This window comes from Barbatula barbatula (genome assembly GCF_947034865.1).
Source record: "Barbatula barbatula genome assembly, chromosome: 1".
Taxonomy (NCBI): Eukaryota; Metazoa; Chordata; class Actinopteri; order Cypriniformes; family Nemacheilidae; genus Barbatula; species Barbatula barbatula.
The window spans coordinates 34,721,273-34,738,210 of NC_136766.1; the positions used below are offsets into that span (position 1 = coordinate 34,721,273).

A 16,938-nucleotide genomic window follows, 5' to 3' on the forward strand; every position below is an offset into this window, starting at 1 on the left:
TCGGTCCCCATGGACTTGCATTGGTTTTCGCTCTTTTACCGACATTTTTCTAAATATCTTCTTTTGTGTTTTGCACCATTAAAAAGTCATACAGGCTCAAAATGACAAGAGGGTGAGTAAATGGTGACAGTTTTTTCATCTTGGGGTGAACTATCCCTTTAAAGCATTTCTGAACTTCTTTGTCAAGAATGTCATATGGGAACAACATGAGGTAAATAAAACACAAGGAATTTTTATGTTTGGGTCAACTCGTTGCTTAAGACATGAGATACGGTAAGCAGCTCTGTCATCATCGCACACCACATCAAAACACCATCATAATTCACCACAGAGATGCTGAACAAAGAGAAGACGGGAAACAGAGAACAGCAGTAAAAACGCAATCATATTTTTCACATAGTGTGTTGTGTAGTGCTGACTAAGGTGCATTTAGCTTTCAACCGTCTAATGCAAAACAATGGGATTATCCCAGTACATCAATTCCACATTCAAGCACAAATTCATATTTACAATGATTTATTCCTTGCTGAAAATAACAAAACAGGTTTCAGCCTAGGGTAGGTAAAGCTAAAGCTAATCCGAATATGAATTCAATCTTAAAATAATTTAGTCAAGTTAGAAGGATATAATATGGAAACGTACATCCAGAGATTCCCGTATACATGTCGCTGAAGCGTGGGTCTCTTTCCTGGGAAAACAGCGATTCGGTTTTGTCGATGGTTTTGCCTGCCTCGTGAACACCAGCTGGCACGGTGGCGACTGGCACCTGTGGGCATCAACACAAGAGAGATGTGATTCTTGAAACATTGGACCTGCTTCCAGAAGACATTCTTACCATTTATTTTCTGCATCTGAATTTGAAAATATTTCAATAAAGAGTTCCATATTCCAATAAACTATTGAACCAGACCATCCAGCTCTGGGAAGAATCAAAACATGGCCACATTTAGTTCTGCCACAAGTACAAAACTATGAACGTCTATGGATACGTGACACATCGTACGCCAAGCTTTCATATACGAGCGAACTGTTCCTTCAAGAATGAAACTGACCTATTTTACCATTAACTCGAACCTTTGCAAGATTGTACTTGTGTCCCCCTCACTCTTCGAAATCCCGCTCGTGTCCCTCTCACTCTTCGAAATCCCGTTCGTGTCCCCCTCACTCTTCGAAATCCCGTTCGTGTCCCCCTCACTCTTCGAAATCCCGTTCGTGTCCCCCTCACTCTTCGAAATCCCGCTCGTGTCCCCCTCACTCTTCGAAATCCCGCTCGTGTCCCCTTAACTTTTCGAAATCCCGCTCGTGTCCCCCTCACTCTTCGAAATCCCGCTCGTGTCCCCCTCACTCTTCTAAATCCCGTCCGTGTCCCCCTCACTCTTCGAAATCCCGTCCGTGTCCCCCTCACTCTTCGAAATCCCGTTCGTGTCCCCCTCACTTATCGAAATCCCGCTCGTGTCCCACTCACTCTTCGAAATCCCGTCCGTGTCCCCCTCACTCTTCGAAATCCCGTCCGTGTCCCCCTCACTTATCGAAATCCCGCTCGTGTCCCCCTCACTCTTCGAAATCCCGTCCGTGTCCCCCTCACTCTTCGAAATCCCGCTCGTGTCCCCCTCACTCTTCGAAATCCCGTCCGTGTCCCCCTCACTCTTCGAAATCCCGTCCGTGTCCCCCTCACTCTTCGAAATCCCGTCCGTGTCCCCCTCACTCTTCGAAATCCCGCTCGTGTCCCCCTCACTCTTCGAAATCCCGTTCGTGTCCCCCTCACTCTTCGAAATCCCGTCCGTGTCCCCCTCACTCTTCGAAATCCCGTCCGTGTCCCCCTCACTCTTCGAAATCACGCTCGTGTCCCCCTCACTCTTCGAAATCACGCTCGTGTCCCCCTCACTCTTCGAAATCACGCTCGTGTCCCCCTCACTCTTCGAAATCACGCTCGTGTCCCCCTCACTCTTCGAAATCCCGTTCGTGTCCCCCTCACTCTTCGAAATCCCGTCCGTGTCCCCCTCACTCTTCGAAATCCCGTCCGTGTCCCCCTCACTCTTCGAAATCACGCTCGTGTCCCCCTCACTCTTCGAAATCACGCTCGTGTCCCCCTCACTCTTCGAAATTTTGTGCTTTAGAAGCCAGAAAGTTTTGACCCTCGTTCAATTCCATTAAAGGAAAAAAAATAAGTACGAAACATAAAAAACATTCAAAATATGAACGTTCCTCTACATAAACATAAAAACAAACAGTACACATAATCGTAATTACAAATCTGCTAAATAAATAAAAACTTTGTTTTTCATTTTAAGATAAACAATTCCTTAAAAAAGTTAATTTTATTTGTAAATGTGAACCTGATGCTGCCGTTTTAAATCTTCATGCACCGTTTACCACACGTGTAACGGTTTAAATATGTTCCCTTGCTTTTCATTTATTTGTTTTTACTTTCTTTTATTACTGAATCTACTCGGATAAAGAAGCAATGTTTACTTCATTCATTTTTATGCGGAAGGACACCTACCGTCGTCGTTATATTTGATAATATTTATATGAACATTACCTTTTGAAAACGAATGAAGTGTTTAACAGTATACCAGGTTTGCGGTTGTATTTGAACGTAGTTTACTGGCGTCGGTATTAAAGGAATCGTTCACTTTCATCATTTATTCACCCTCGTGTCATTTCAAACCAGTATGACTTTCTTTCTTCTTCAGAACACAGAAGATATTTTGAAGAATGTCTGAACCCAATTGACTTCCATTGTATGGACACAAATCCACAGAGACATTCTTCAAAATATCTTTTTTTGGAGTTTCACAGAAGAAAGAGTCACATACAGGTTTGAACCACACAAGAATGAACAAATGAAGACAGACTTTGTATTATTGGGTGAACTACCACGTTAAATTTCAACTATGCATTTAGCCTTTGTGTGTGTGTGTACCTGGGACAGGTCATAGGCAGTCAGTCCATCTCTCTGGTGAACTTCAAGTTCGGCCTGTTGTTGTTGCTGAAGTTGCCTGTAAATCGAACACAAAACAATAACATTGACTGTTAAAAACACAAAAAGTACATCTCATCAACACCTGCTGCTTAAATTCCATAAAGACCTCACACGCACATATACTGGATAAACAAAAGATGTATTATTCCATATGCTCTTCACATTTTCTAAGCTTGTTAAAGCCAAACTCCCATTAAAGCAAAACTGTTCACTCGGCTGTCATCGTTGTAAGCACCTGCAGGCAATTTACAATCACATAAAAGAAAAACTATTTCATTGTAAAAAGACGGACATCTCCAGAACAGCTTGTGAAGATTACTTTCCAATAATAATGTCAAATCTGATGGAAAAATGTAGAGCTTGTGTGCGCTGTAAATGTCTTCGGATAAAAGTGTCTCCTAAATGCATAAATGTACATTTTATGTAATGTTAAAAAAGCAACTTCCACTTTTACAATAAGTGGGGTGAGGCTAACATTTCTAAAACTACTAAGTTGAGCATTACGATTTATACTGTACATGAAATAACAAGCCTGTCTTGTGATGAGTTACTATTGGAGCTGCAAGGTGAAATCTTTTAGGAAATGTTGTTTTAAAAGAAATCTACTTTGGCTGTTTTAAACCTTTTATGAAACACGCACCGATGCTAAACGTCTCCACCGATATCCGATTATTCCGAGTGATACCGATTCTGAAGATTAAACGAATACTTCTTCACTTTCTGAATGTTATTTATTCAGATTATGAAGATTAATAGTTCACATAAAAACAACTGATATTTCTTTTTAAAAATTATACAAGGAGCACAAATTCATTGCATATTCCTGTCCTCATTTCGTTGACGGGATATATCGGCCTTGATCATTGGCTGTTTTTAAACTATCGGCCGAAACTGTGAAAACCTGCTTTTATCGACCAATACCGATTATTGTCCGATATATCGGTGTATCTCCACCTTAACTGATTTTTAATGCAACTATACCTTTAAGATCTTCTATACGTTAAGGATCTCTTGGATTATGATTTATTACTGATGCAAAAAAGTACCTTAACTGAAAAGAGAAGTCTTTTCAGGGGTCGACTATGAATGGCTTCCGATTGTTTTCAAAAGTCGTCTAAATGTAGCAATAAGCTAAGCTAATAATGATCCTCCTGTATTCACTACGTTAGTAAATTCAAACGTAGAATGATCTTTTTTGTTAAATATTTTGCGTATTAAAAAAAAGCATCACATTGTTGCCCACCTTTGACGTTCCATTTATGTCTTAAACTGATCAATACGTTTTGGAACGACTCCGGAGTGTCCTTGCCTTCAAGGAAAACAGATCTCGAGTCCCATTGGAAATTTCCCATTGAAAAGCTGAGCCCTTAAAATAAGATGCCTTTGTTCAGTTTCAATATCACTGTGATTTGTTATGGAGCTTCAAATTCACCTGAAAATGAAGTAAGGGGCTTTTACTTATCGAAAGGAAAACGTATTACGCTTAAGAACCCCATTATGTCAAGAGGGGGTTGGAAATGGCCCATGAAAATACACAAACATTAGCGGTTTGAAATGCGCACTCAGTCTGGAATCGCATTAGGCCACCTGGACCGGCATTGGAATGAGATGGATCAAACCCAAAACACTGAACTACACTTGAACTTCTCGGGAAGAGAAGGAACCGAGGGGAAGAAATTGAAACGAAAATTGCAAAAAATGGCAAAAACATCCACGTATCGTTTAGGAAGCCAAACTGGCGCTCTTCACAATTAACTCTCTACATCTCCACATATGAAAAACACAACGGCGCTTTAATCTCGACACGGGAAGTTACGATCGGTTGTATGCCACAGGCTTCTGAAAGGGAGGAGTCTCACAGGATGGAAGATGTGGACTTGTCCGAGCCCTTGGAAGAATACTATGATAGTTGTCATGGTAACGGGGAGTGAATTGTGCTGAAACTGGACCACGGATGGTGATGAAAGAGAGACAGGCATGAACAAAGACAGGCAGACGAGAAAGATATCAGCCTGACACGTACTGATATTATTTCCAGAGGCCCAAAAATCCTCCCTAAAAGCTCAGCATCACTCTACCGCTGTTTTCCATGTGTTCTTTAAAGGGATGGTTCACCCAAAAATATGTCATCATTTATTCACCCTGGTGTTATTTTAAACCTCTATTCATTTCTTCTGCAGAACACAAAAGAAGATAATTTTGGTACAAAACGACATTAAACGCAACAAAACCCATATACTGAGATCATAGACCCATATAATAATACCTAAAAATATTGAGATTGTAAGTGCATGCCATTAGACAACACCACATCCATCCTATAGCTCATATTACAGTATCACACCAAACTATTGAAAGTCTAATAAGCTCACGTTGTGTGGAATAAGCGCAGCGTCTTTGAACACAATCCATCTATTCATCCAGCTCATCCAATAGCTTTGACTGCTGTGTTATCTGTATGTCTGTCTGGCGCCTGGAAGAAAATACCCAAACTTTTGTTTCACAATCACTTTTATTGTTAGTTCTGAGGAGCTTCATGTTCAAGTCACAGAAGTCTGTGCATGGATATCTATGGGGTGTGGTCTGGTTTAAGGGCAGTTTAGCAGAATGGGTGAATCAACCAATATTTTTCATGGCCTTTTGATGGTGGTTGATATATCTCAATATGTATTAACTGCTCTGACATGAATGCAATTTCAACAAAAATCATAAATTCCAAGCAGATACAAAATATTGTACCGTAAAATTCACAGTTTTCAGGCAGCTGGGGTGCCAGTAAAATCATAAAATAACAGTTTTTGACGTAAAATGACCTTTTATATGTTTTCTTGTAAATTTGTATTCTTTGTGGCAGTGAAAAAAACTAAACACGGCAACTTTCCCGTCTGTCTTGTGAAAGCGGAAGTGGCTTAAACTGCAATTCATTGACTGGCTGCTAGAGGCTGGCTTTAAAAGAGCAGAATCTCATTGAGCCCCGTGTTAAAAGGCCCAACTTTACATCAGAGAAAAACATGTTTACAGCCTGGAACAAAAATCATTTGGTTTATAAAGCTAATTTTGCTCTTCACAGTAACTGTGAGGGGGTGAATCTTTTGATAACGCATCCTTTTAAATGATATTAAGCCTTAAAATCCTGCATAATTAAGGGCGTGGCCACCGGAGTGACAGGTGGTTTCACCAACCAGTCACCTCAGCTCCACCCACATCCCACCTTTTTGCACATTTTCGATGAACAGAGACTGACTCGCTGCCAAGATGGTGACAGCCGGCTCCACCCACTTTAGGCTTCAAAATTGCTCTTCACAAACCTACGGGTGATGTCACGGACACTACGTGCATGTTTTATACAGTCTATTGTAAAATTAAATTACAGTTTTATTTCAGTTTTTTCAAAAATACGTAAAAATGTATTTTTCTGGCTGCTGGGACACAGATTTTCAAGTAAAATGACAAGTTTCCATGTTTTTGTTGTCTTTCTGTAATTTGGTGTTTTTCAAAAATACACTGTAAAAAATGCTAAAGAAACTGTACTTTTCCAGCAGCATAGAAAACTGTTTTTGATGTAAAATGACCTTTTTTTATGTTTATTCTTAAACATTTGCGGTCATTTTCTATAATTTGACGTTTTTTTACGCATTTCAAAAACATGTGGGAAAATCTGAAAAGTTATTATTATTACATTAAACATGAAAAACATGTTTTTTTTACAGCGTAAATCGTAACGTGATGTACATTCAAAACTGGGCCGATTCGTGAGGGTCACAGGGGGTCTGACCCAAAACCACTAATCACAAGCCCAGATCTTCTGGTAGCAGACATACGGCCACAGGCTCTTTCACAGCTGCCAAAGACACATGCCAAGAGCTGGAAACGGATGTTGATGATACAAAATGTTTAAAGTGTTAAAAATGTGTCATTTAAAATGTAAGAAATGTGAAGGGTTGGAGAGGACATAGAGCAGAAGAAAAATGGCGTTGGTTGGTTAAGGGCGATGCCAAATGAATGCGTCTCTAAACCAAGCTGATGTTTTTGTCGCTATACCAAGCAATAAACATGTAACACTAAACGTTTATCTCTTTTCTCGCCGTCTTCACTTTATCCGATTAGCGACCACGCTGTCTGTCTGACGGGTGACTATCTCCACCCACCGTGTCTTCTTCATGCCCTCCGTCTCTCCCATAGTATTATTCTCTATCTGTGGGCAGTTTGCCGGTGTCCTGTCTAACCTTGGCCCTACCGCACATGAATATTCAACTCACAGATCCCTTCTGCACTTAATATTTACCCATTAACTCAAAGTCAATACAAGATAAAGACAACTAACGTAAGAAAGCTTTGTTTCTTTGTTTTTGGGGCTTCTTTCACCCTGGGATGTGTTTGCAGACAATCCAGAAGTAAAAGTATTTAAATGAGCAATACTTCAGTATTTACTATAGCAGTAAACAGTAGTATATGCAGTATAATGGATACTACAGTATTTTGTAGTATATACTAATTGATAAGCTATCGCAAATATAGCAAGCAGATTTACAAGCCTAATATTCCATATTATGAATTATTTTCTCATACTTTATATTTATTTATGTATTGAGTGCCGTCTCACCTGCCTCCATGAGAAAAAGTCGCCTGTGATATATGTGTGCGATGTAGTTCGGGGGGTTTGGGAAAGCTGAAGACAGGTTTGATGAATCTCTCCCATATTTTTACAGTCTCCCAAAAGTAAAGCGCACACACACACAACCGCTCGGGTGTTTATAGTCGCACACGGGTTCACACACACCTCGTATTCACACATTTGGTCTTAAATTTTCAGCGACAGGCCAAAAATACTTTTCTCAGGAGATGTTGTGTGTGATTATTTTTACTTGTACAGAGACATGACTACTACGCTGTATAATGTGAATGCCTCCATCTCAAACTAGTTAAACTAGATTGAAACACCTATTGCTTATCACTCACTCAAAGTTTTTGTTTCGTTTTCCCGTAAAAGTACATTTGATCGCTAAAATTATAGAATTGTTTTCTGTATTAGTAAGTATGTAGTAAGATTAAGCCCAAAAAGGACAAAATGTCTGCCAATTTTAAAATCAAGTAGGTTGGCACTTTATTAAGAAATTCACCAACTTCTTCAAACAAAACTAAAAGGTTTTCTTGGGAATATTATTTGTCTCTGACGTTTCATTACAATCCTCAGTAAATCATAAGTCAAACGTTGGCGTTTTGCAAGATCTCTTTAACAGCTGATGGATGACATCATCCTCCAGGAAGGGGCCTTATATTTTGATGGAAAACAACATCATAGTCATTTTCAAGTATTAGTGATGGATTTGATCGATTCTGTCAGGATGTGTGGTGTTTGCTCTGATAACAAAATGTCAAAAGATGGTCGAAATATATCAAGACGACTAGTCTATTAACTGCTTCAACGCGTATCTGTTGAAGTGCGGAATGACTCGGGTTTCAAAAAAACAAAGACGTTTACATTCCGAACAAAGTCTTTCTTCTCTCGAGGGAGATGTAAGTCCTTCCCGCTCATTCAGTAGTGTGGAAACAAAGACCACAGACACAAAACATCATGAAATGTCTCTCTGTTTTTATAACATGTCTAGAGAATCACTGGTGAGAAATTTAGGAAACGATGAAAAGGTTTATTGAGTCATGCAAGAGGAAAATGTCTAGTTTGTCAATTTTTCTTCTAGCCTGTTCAAACAAGACGAACATGAAACTCATTTGTAAATACCATCTCATATACCGTATCTTATAAATTTGTTATTTGGTATTTGATATTTTTGTATCAAACTGCACCGGTCAAAATGATAACGGATCTTGGAATGTCACGACTGTCCAAGTATTCCAGAAAGCCGTGTAATAAAATGCCTTTAAATGTATTGTCGAACGACTCTGTATTTGCCTCCTGAAATATATTTGGAGTTGTATGCGCTGTATATTCGTTCTGCTTATCATAGTCATGTTAAAAACAAAACCTCCCGGCCAAATCCATTAGGAATAAACCGAGTTGACTCTCTAATGCGCTTTTCATGAAGACCCCTATTCGTGTTGCTCGTGTACGATCATTCAAAAGAATCACTTATGAGAAAGTAGTTTAAGGAGACCCCATAGTAGGTAGCTGTCTATGTAGACATTGATAGGGATTGATTGATATGTAGCTAGGAGATCTAGCGGTTAGATTATGACAACCGAATGTACGGTTAGGGGAAAACCCCACCGGTCATAAATCGCATTCACTGACTATTTCGACAAGCCCACACCGTGAGCGACAAACATCCAAAGCGACTCCTAAGGGGTCGGGAGTAAATAAGAGGCGCTTTTAAAATGCATAAGAAATACGTGCGCATAAATCAAGTCGATTCGTTCTTCCACCGCCACGGGCAAATATTCTGCCTCATTTCAGAGGTGTTAAACAGAAGGAGAATAAATGACATCGATTTCATCTCTGAGGCCACGTAAACAAAGGCTGACTTATCATCCCGGGGCGACTCGGTCGTGGATGTGCCCGACCGCTGCTAATTACGGCAAATATCCAAGACCATAAGTCACCGAGCGTACTGCATTCAGGCCAGAGCGCTGTGATGTATGTTTAGTTTATTTCGATGGAGAGAAGATGCAAGGTTTGGTGCAGAGAAGAGGACCAGAGCGATGAAACGCAACCACGGAGCGGACGACACACCGAGGCTCGACTTACTTGACGTTGGTGTTGGTGCAGATGATGTACTCGATCTCGTCTGAATACGGGTTCTGGAAGGTGAAGCTGCTGGTTCTGATGAGCATCCATTCTCGGTTCTTCATACGGAATCGGTACATGACCGACAGAACCTGTCCTTTCAGCTTCACTACCTAAACGAAACAAGAGAACGAAACAACAGTTCACATCACAACAATCGACATTCGTAAGAGTGGCGTTCGTCAACGTGGCTTTAAAAGACAAACAAAGAAATGTATGTGCCGACTAACATCTGTCTTTATTTGATTCCTTTTAAGAAAGTGTCTTCATTCCGCGGTCATATTTGCATTGCCTCCAGGCAGCTATTTCAGTCACTTAAGACCAAGTTCTATCTACTCGGAGGAGGAAAGACAGATATTGCTAAAATCGCTTGACAATAAAACCACACATCAACTGTGCCATAAGTGTTTTCGTATAAAACTTTTCCTATCACTGCAATGCGGATGATACACAACTCCACCTGTTCAGCCCGGCCATCCGTGTGATCCGAGTGATTTCGCTCTGGATGAAGGACCACAATCTTCAGCTGAACCTTGCAAAAACAGAACTGCTTGTAATCCCGGCCGACCCGCAGATTCATCACAACCTTTCCATTCAACTAGGCTCATCGACCATCACACCTTCCAGAACGGCCAGAAGCCTGTGAGTGTTGATCAATGGTCAGCTAAACCACACCGATCAGGTTGCCAGCCGGTCCTTTAGATTCATCCTCTACTACAACATTAGGAAAATTAGACCTTTCCTATCCGAGCATGCTACGCAAGTCTTAGTCCAGGCTCTTGTCCTGCCCAGACTGGACTACTGCAATGCGCTACTGGCTGGGAGTAAAAAGATTTCCCAGCCTGCACAACCAAACCTCTTCAGATGATCCAGAATGCAGCAGCAAGAGTGGTCTTCGGTGAGCCAATGGAATCACTCCTCTCTTCATTAAGTTAAATTGGCTTCTTATAGTCGCTCGCATCTAATTCAAGGCTCTGCTTTTGGCCAACAAGACCACCCCCTTATCTTCACTCGCTAATAAAGACATATGTTCCCGCCAGATCCCTGCGCTCTGAAAATGAACGACGTCTTGTGGTGCCGTCCCACAAAGGGGAAGAATCACTCTCACGTACCTTCTCTGGATCGGTTCCACATTTGTGAAATGATCTGCCTGCTGTTACAAGATCAGCAGATTCTGAAAACACATCTCTTCCGTCAACACCTGACCGATTAGTTCCGACTTCTATTTCTTTTCTGCTCTTTCTATCCTTAAAAAACCTTGGCTTTGAATACTGTGGTAGGCTATATTAGATCAGTTTTACAGCGCAAGCTATGTAAACAATAAAAAAACCTTTCAAGTCACTTCAGCTACGATGTATAAATTATGTTTATTAAGAAAAACAAAGTAAGAGGTTACCCAAATAAAAACCATTGAATAAACCGAGTACCACAAAATAACAGTCAACAACATGGCGAATTCCATGTAAGGGGACACGCGGTGTATGTAGATAGAAATATCTCATTCCAAGATACTAAAAACATAAAGTCTTTATACACCTCTGAACACATAGTTATGTACGTATATTGCATTTCTGTCAATAGATCCTCCACAAAATTACACACTGGACCTTTTAAGTGTCTTAAAACAGCTACTTTAAACACAGAGAACAGCCAGCCGGAATAAAGAAAACAAAGTTGACCTTTAAAGTTTATATACAGTGTTTAAAGTAGATATTATTCTTGGCGACAAGAGGGCATTTTCCTTTTGCTTTTTCGGAAACAAAGATCTTGTGAGAGAAAACGAGTTTAGGAGAGCAAGACAAAGATTTTTCAAGTCTTGAACGGCATCACAGGCCGCTTTGACCTCCAAATGAAAAGAAAAATCTGGAGGGGCAATGTCCCCCTAAAGACAATGAGACCATCATAACAAACAAAGATATTGTATAGTCTGAAAGTGGCAAAAAAGGAATTGAGGGCAATTCATTCAATTCTGATGACAGATTACGAAGACAATTTTGACAAAGTACTAATAAATCATCCAGGAACGTGCTTAACATTGAGCCAAGGAATTGTGAGATGCGATTCAAATCTCGCTACATCTTTCATTCTTTAATGAACTATGCACTCCAAATCTTCCAGCTACAGGGACTCTCTGTCAAGAAAGAATCCAGCAGACCTCAATATCAAACGCTCCTAGAATACCATCTCCAGTCTTTAGCATCTCCCCGCGCTAAACTGTTTTCTTTTGGTTTCACGAGTACCAGATAAGACGAAGAGATGTTCGAGAAACAGGTGTATGTGCTCAGGGAAGGTGCCGAATGTTTTTATACACCCCTATGTGTGGTCTCAGGTTCCGAAGACCTTTCTGGACATCCGCCAGCCACGTCTTTATCAGCGGTCAACAGGCCTACGGCGAGAAACACTGGAATACTTTGACGAATGTCTTTTGTGTCGTGACTGTCCGTTCAACCTTGGCCTTCTCCAGAAACACTGCCGGAGATTTGAGGGTCTTTTAAAAAGCAGGGCACGGAAAAAAAATGGTGAGCCGTTAGGGATAAAATATCCCCTCACACATAAATGTGTTTGAATATATGAGGATGAGAAGAGAATACAGATCATATCTACACTTCCAGACAGGAGGTTGGAGAGAATGGGCGAAGACGAAAAGAACAGTATAAGAGAGAGAGAGAGAGTATAAGATCTGGATGACCAAAAGACAAAGAGCTGGAGGAAAGAGAAAGAAAAACAAGAAGGTGGACTGGAAGTCAAAGAGGTTGAGGTTTAATTGGCAGAGAGATGACAGAACGTGACAGCGGGAGGAAGTGAGGTAAAACAGAAGAGCACTCTCGTGTAGAAACGGTTAAACAATTAAATAGTCAGTATTTGGCCATGTATCTGATATATGATGGTAAGCTTTTAATTATGTTTTGTAAGTAGATATGATTTGACAAGAAATGTCAGTTTGATGTTCGACCTAAAGATAAGTAACCTGCACTTTTATAATTCAAACAGAGATGGCGATAGAGAGGCAAACGTTATGAAGTTTCAACTTTTTGAGAAACAGGTTCTACAAGGTTATACAAATAAATGTGGTAATATCATTTTCAGTCACTTTGACCCAGAAATACATTCGACGTTCTATGCAATGAAGTCAAAATGAAAGTCTCGGTTTTCAATATTATTGCTGAACTTACAATCGCAGGCGAGGTAGAGATGTCATCATTGAAATGTCAGCAGAGACGGAGATATTTCTTCTTCAGTGCACGAAAGTGAAAATGTAGGTTAAAGTGACATTTACTCAGTATGAAGTTCACACGGAGGTCTCTGACTTTTAATGACAGAGTTTGGCGTCTTCGAAAATGTGAGGACAGCGCGAGACACTGCGGTGTCCTTTCACAAGAAACTCTAGGAAACTCGTGATGTCACCGCGGGCCTTTCGTTTTGGCTGATTTAACCTCATGATAACCACTAAAGTATATATATATATACACACACACACGCATATATATATATATACACACACACGCGCGGACACAATATAGCTGGAATGCAGTGCAAGTAGCTTAATGCTGAATAAATAATATAACAGATATAAGTCAAATGTCAATTGCATGAATGTAAATGCGGTACCTGTTGGAAGCTTTCTCTCAGGTGACTCTGGTCCTCTGGATGACAGAACTCCAGAATATCTAAGCCAAGAAGATCCTGCGTAAACCCCATGAAATGAACAGGAGTATTAATGTTTGATGTTTTAAAGCTCGAGGTGCTTCTCAAACACAGTGCGCATCAGCGACGGCAGTTTCAGGGTCAAGATGAATAATTGGGAAATCTCAGCATTCTGATTTAAGAATGAATCAATGAGCAAGGCCTTGTGCACCTCAAATAAAGCAAACAGCATTTAAAAATGTCTTATTAATGTGAAAGGATTCTGAAGATAAAAAAGCATTTTTCTTTGACTTTCTTTCTCCTTCGTAGCACAACAATGCTTGATGTCATATACAGGTTTGTGAAGACAAATGATATCATTTCTGAGTCAAATAATCCACCAATAGAAAATGACCGACCTGAGGCTGATAGCCAATCACGTTGATGCAACGAGGATCAACAAAAGTGATGATGCCATCTGAATTGTGGCGAGAGAGGAATTCAGTCGGCACCGAGACGCCGTTCATATCCATGGAAACAGGAGAACTGGTCACCTAGAGACGAGGCGCAGAGTAAAATCTTTATTTAAAGACCGGGTAAGGACATTTTTTTAACACATCATAAATGTTAGAATCATATTGCCCAAACACGTTACAAAGACTCAGAAGTATATAGTTTTGAACCAAAGGATGTCCACAACAATTTATGCTTTTCTGCAGAGACCCAGAGCGAAACAATAAGTTTATTTGTTTACAGAGCCGACTTGGTTGTTTTCTGAAGGGTTTAGTACATTTCTCTGAATTAATATGTGAAAAGCAATATAAATATGTGAAACTGTGATAAATTAAAGTTTAACGCTTCATGCTTCTTAGATTTCCCCCAGAGAGACATGATGTATATGTATGTGAAAATTATTCAAATAAATCATTTTGCTGACTTGCAAATTCTAAAAAAGGTACGAGTCAAGCATGCCTGTTTTGGTGCTAGAGTTTGTTTAGGTTGTTGAAGAGGCATTACTGTGGTGTTGATGTGCAGTTGCTATTGTGTTTTGTGCCGTTTACAGCACATAAGGATGCCAGGGTGTTGCTAAGCAGTTGCTATGGTGTTTTGTGCCGTTTACAGCACATAAGGATGCCAGGGTGTTGCTAAGCAGTTGCTATGGTGTTTTGTGCCGTATACAGCACATAAGGATGCCAGGGTGTTGCTAAGCAGTTGCTATGGTGTTTTGTGCCGTATACAGCACATAAGGATGCCAGGGTGTTGCTAAGCAGTTGCTATGGTGTTTTGTGCCGTTTACAGCACATAAGGATGCCAGGGTGTTGCTAAGCAGTTGCTTTGGTGTTTTGTGCCGTTTACACCACATAAGGATGCCAGGGTGTTGCTAAGCAGTTGCTATGGTGTTTTGTGCCGTTTACAGCACATAAGGATGCCAGGGTGTTGCTAAGCAGTTGCTATGGTGTTTTGTGCCGTTTACACCACATAAGGATGCCAGGGTGTTGCTAAGCAGTTGCTATGGTGTTTTGTACCGTTTACACCACATAAGGATGCCAGGGTGTTGCTAAGCAGTTGCTATGGTGTTTTGTGCCGTTTACAGCACATAAGGATGCCAGGGTGTTGCTAAGCAGTTGCTATGGTGTTTTGTGCCGTTTACAGCACATAAGGATGCCAGGGTGTTGCTAAGCAGTTGCTATGGTGTTTTGTGTTGTTTACAGTTCATGAGGATTCTAGGCTGTTGCTATGCAGGGTGTTGCTATGCAGTTTCTATGGTGTTTTCTGTTGTTTACTGTACATGAGGATTCTAGGCTGTTCCTATGCAGTTGCTATGGTGTTTTGTGTTGTTTACAGTACATGAGGATTCTAGGCTGTTCCTATGCAGGGTGTTGCTATGCAGTTTCTATGGTGTTTTGTGTTGTTTGCAGTACATTAATTTCTAGGGTGTTCCCATGGGATTGCACATACTTAGCAACAAATGTATATGTTAATGCAGTGTAAATCACGTTGGATAAATGCGTCTGCCAAATGCATACATGTAAATAATGCTGGGGGGTTGCTCTGCAATAGCACAGCCCAAAGTCGTCTTTAGTGAAGTTCTATACAGTTGCTCTGTTTAGAGGAATGTAATAGAAATCTTTTGAATTCATCACTTGTTGTTCTGCACGTCACTGGATGACACATACCTGCAGTCTTCCAATCGCAACCAAGCAGTATTTGCTGGTTTGACCCGCTTCCGTGTCTTCATCCGGAATGGTCATGCCTGAAAAACAATACTCATTACAGCCAATCTGAACAAACACTGATGTCACAGACAAGAACTACTAACATCTGGTGATCAGAAAAGGTCACATGTACACGCAGTCCAGTCGGACCCTGATGACTAACGTCTTTATCTGTACTTTGAGTAATGAGACAACAGGACACACAGGTTTGTTTTTAACGGTTCTACTAAAAGCATCTGTTGATTTTTTGTCTCATCAGGAGTTTGTTAATGTCTAATTCAATCTTTCTAAAAGCAGTAGCGCAGCGTTTGTTGGTCCTTGACGTTGTGTTGTCTTGTAAACTGGGAATAAACGTTCGCCAGATGTTGAAAGAGATTCCGGTCCACAGTTTGTTTTAACATGAAAGTTTAATTTCTTTGTCATTACGTTAATGATTTCTCGTCTATACACTGTTTACTTTCCCAGTGACCTCATTACAGTCGACTAAACACTTGCGAAAAGTTCTTCCTGGTAACGCGGTGTCAGAGTTTTCCATGACAAAAAAGGTGGCTATAGAAAATGTGTTTTTGGGATAAAAGAGCCATTAATCTTTTAAATTATGTTCCGATATATCGGACAGGTCATCTGATCAGCTATTTCTCACATGTCTGGCACACCATTTGTTTGTATTCATTCCAATTTATTACTTTTTATTATTATGTTATTTTTATTTGAAATAAATACTAATAAAATACCATTTATTACAACAACAACTGTTAGGTGAATGTATATCTTTAACCACACATAAATATACGCTCAAAAGTGAATAAATTAAACAAAATCAACTGTTTTGCTAAACTAATGTCTTATACAAAACAAACAGCTACTCGCATTGCGTATAACAGGTGACACGTTCTCTATTCTATTTGGTTCCTAAAACGCGTTGTGCGCTACGGACAGACTCACTGAGGTTGTGAATGAATTTACTGCCTCTTATTTGCCAAACGGACATTAAACAGGCAGACAAGAATAATTTGGTCACGTATCAAAGCAATGAAGAGCACATAAAGGCAGAGTTATGTAGGATTTGTTTTTCAATGCTATGAAACCGATCAACAACGCATAGCAGGGCCATCTGGTGCGGGCCGAGCGTGATTCCTTACCGTTAATGCAATGATTAGCATTTAATGCGATGAAAACGGCATGCGACGTCTTTGTTTGGACTGCAGCATTCCAATGTGACATCATAATAGCTGACTCGTAGCGTTTTGCGTTATTTTTAGCTCAATTTCCGCGATGTTGCGTAACGACAGGATGTCGAACATGTGTGATTGATTTTTAAATGCACACAAAACAAAAACGTGTGATGTTAATTTGTATAATGCCTGATA

The 16,938-nt window shown here is 40.3% G+C and overlaps 1 protein-coding gene across 4 annotated transcripts in view; it reads right to left on the bottom strand.

Moving 5' to 3' along the window:
* arnt2 (aryl-hydrocarbon receptor nuclear translocator 2) overlaps positions 1-16,938 on the bottom strand; it is a 50,011-nt gene that overhangs the window by 8,486 nt on the left and 24,587 nt on the right. For all 4 annotated transcript variants that reach the window (XM_079487156.1, XM_079487155.1, XM_079487154.1 and 1 more), the window contains 6 exons: positions 15,530-15,606; positions 13,772-13,906; positions 13,338-13,412; positions 9,690-9,841; positions 2,927-3,002; positions 643-766 (listed from right to left, as the gene is read on the bottom strand). In XM_079487156.1, coding sequence (XP_079343282.1) covers positions 643-766; positions 2,927-3,002; positions 9,690-9,841; positions 13,338-13,412; positions 13,772-13,906; positions 15,530-15,606 — 639 coding nt within the window. The remainder of the gene's footprint in view (positions 1-642; positions 767-2,926; positions 3,003-9,689; positions 9,842-13,337; positions 13,413-13,771; positions 13,907-15,529; positions 15,607-16,938) is intronic.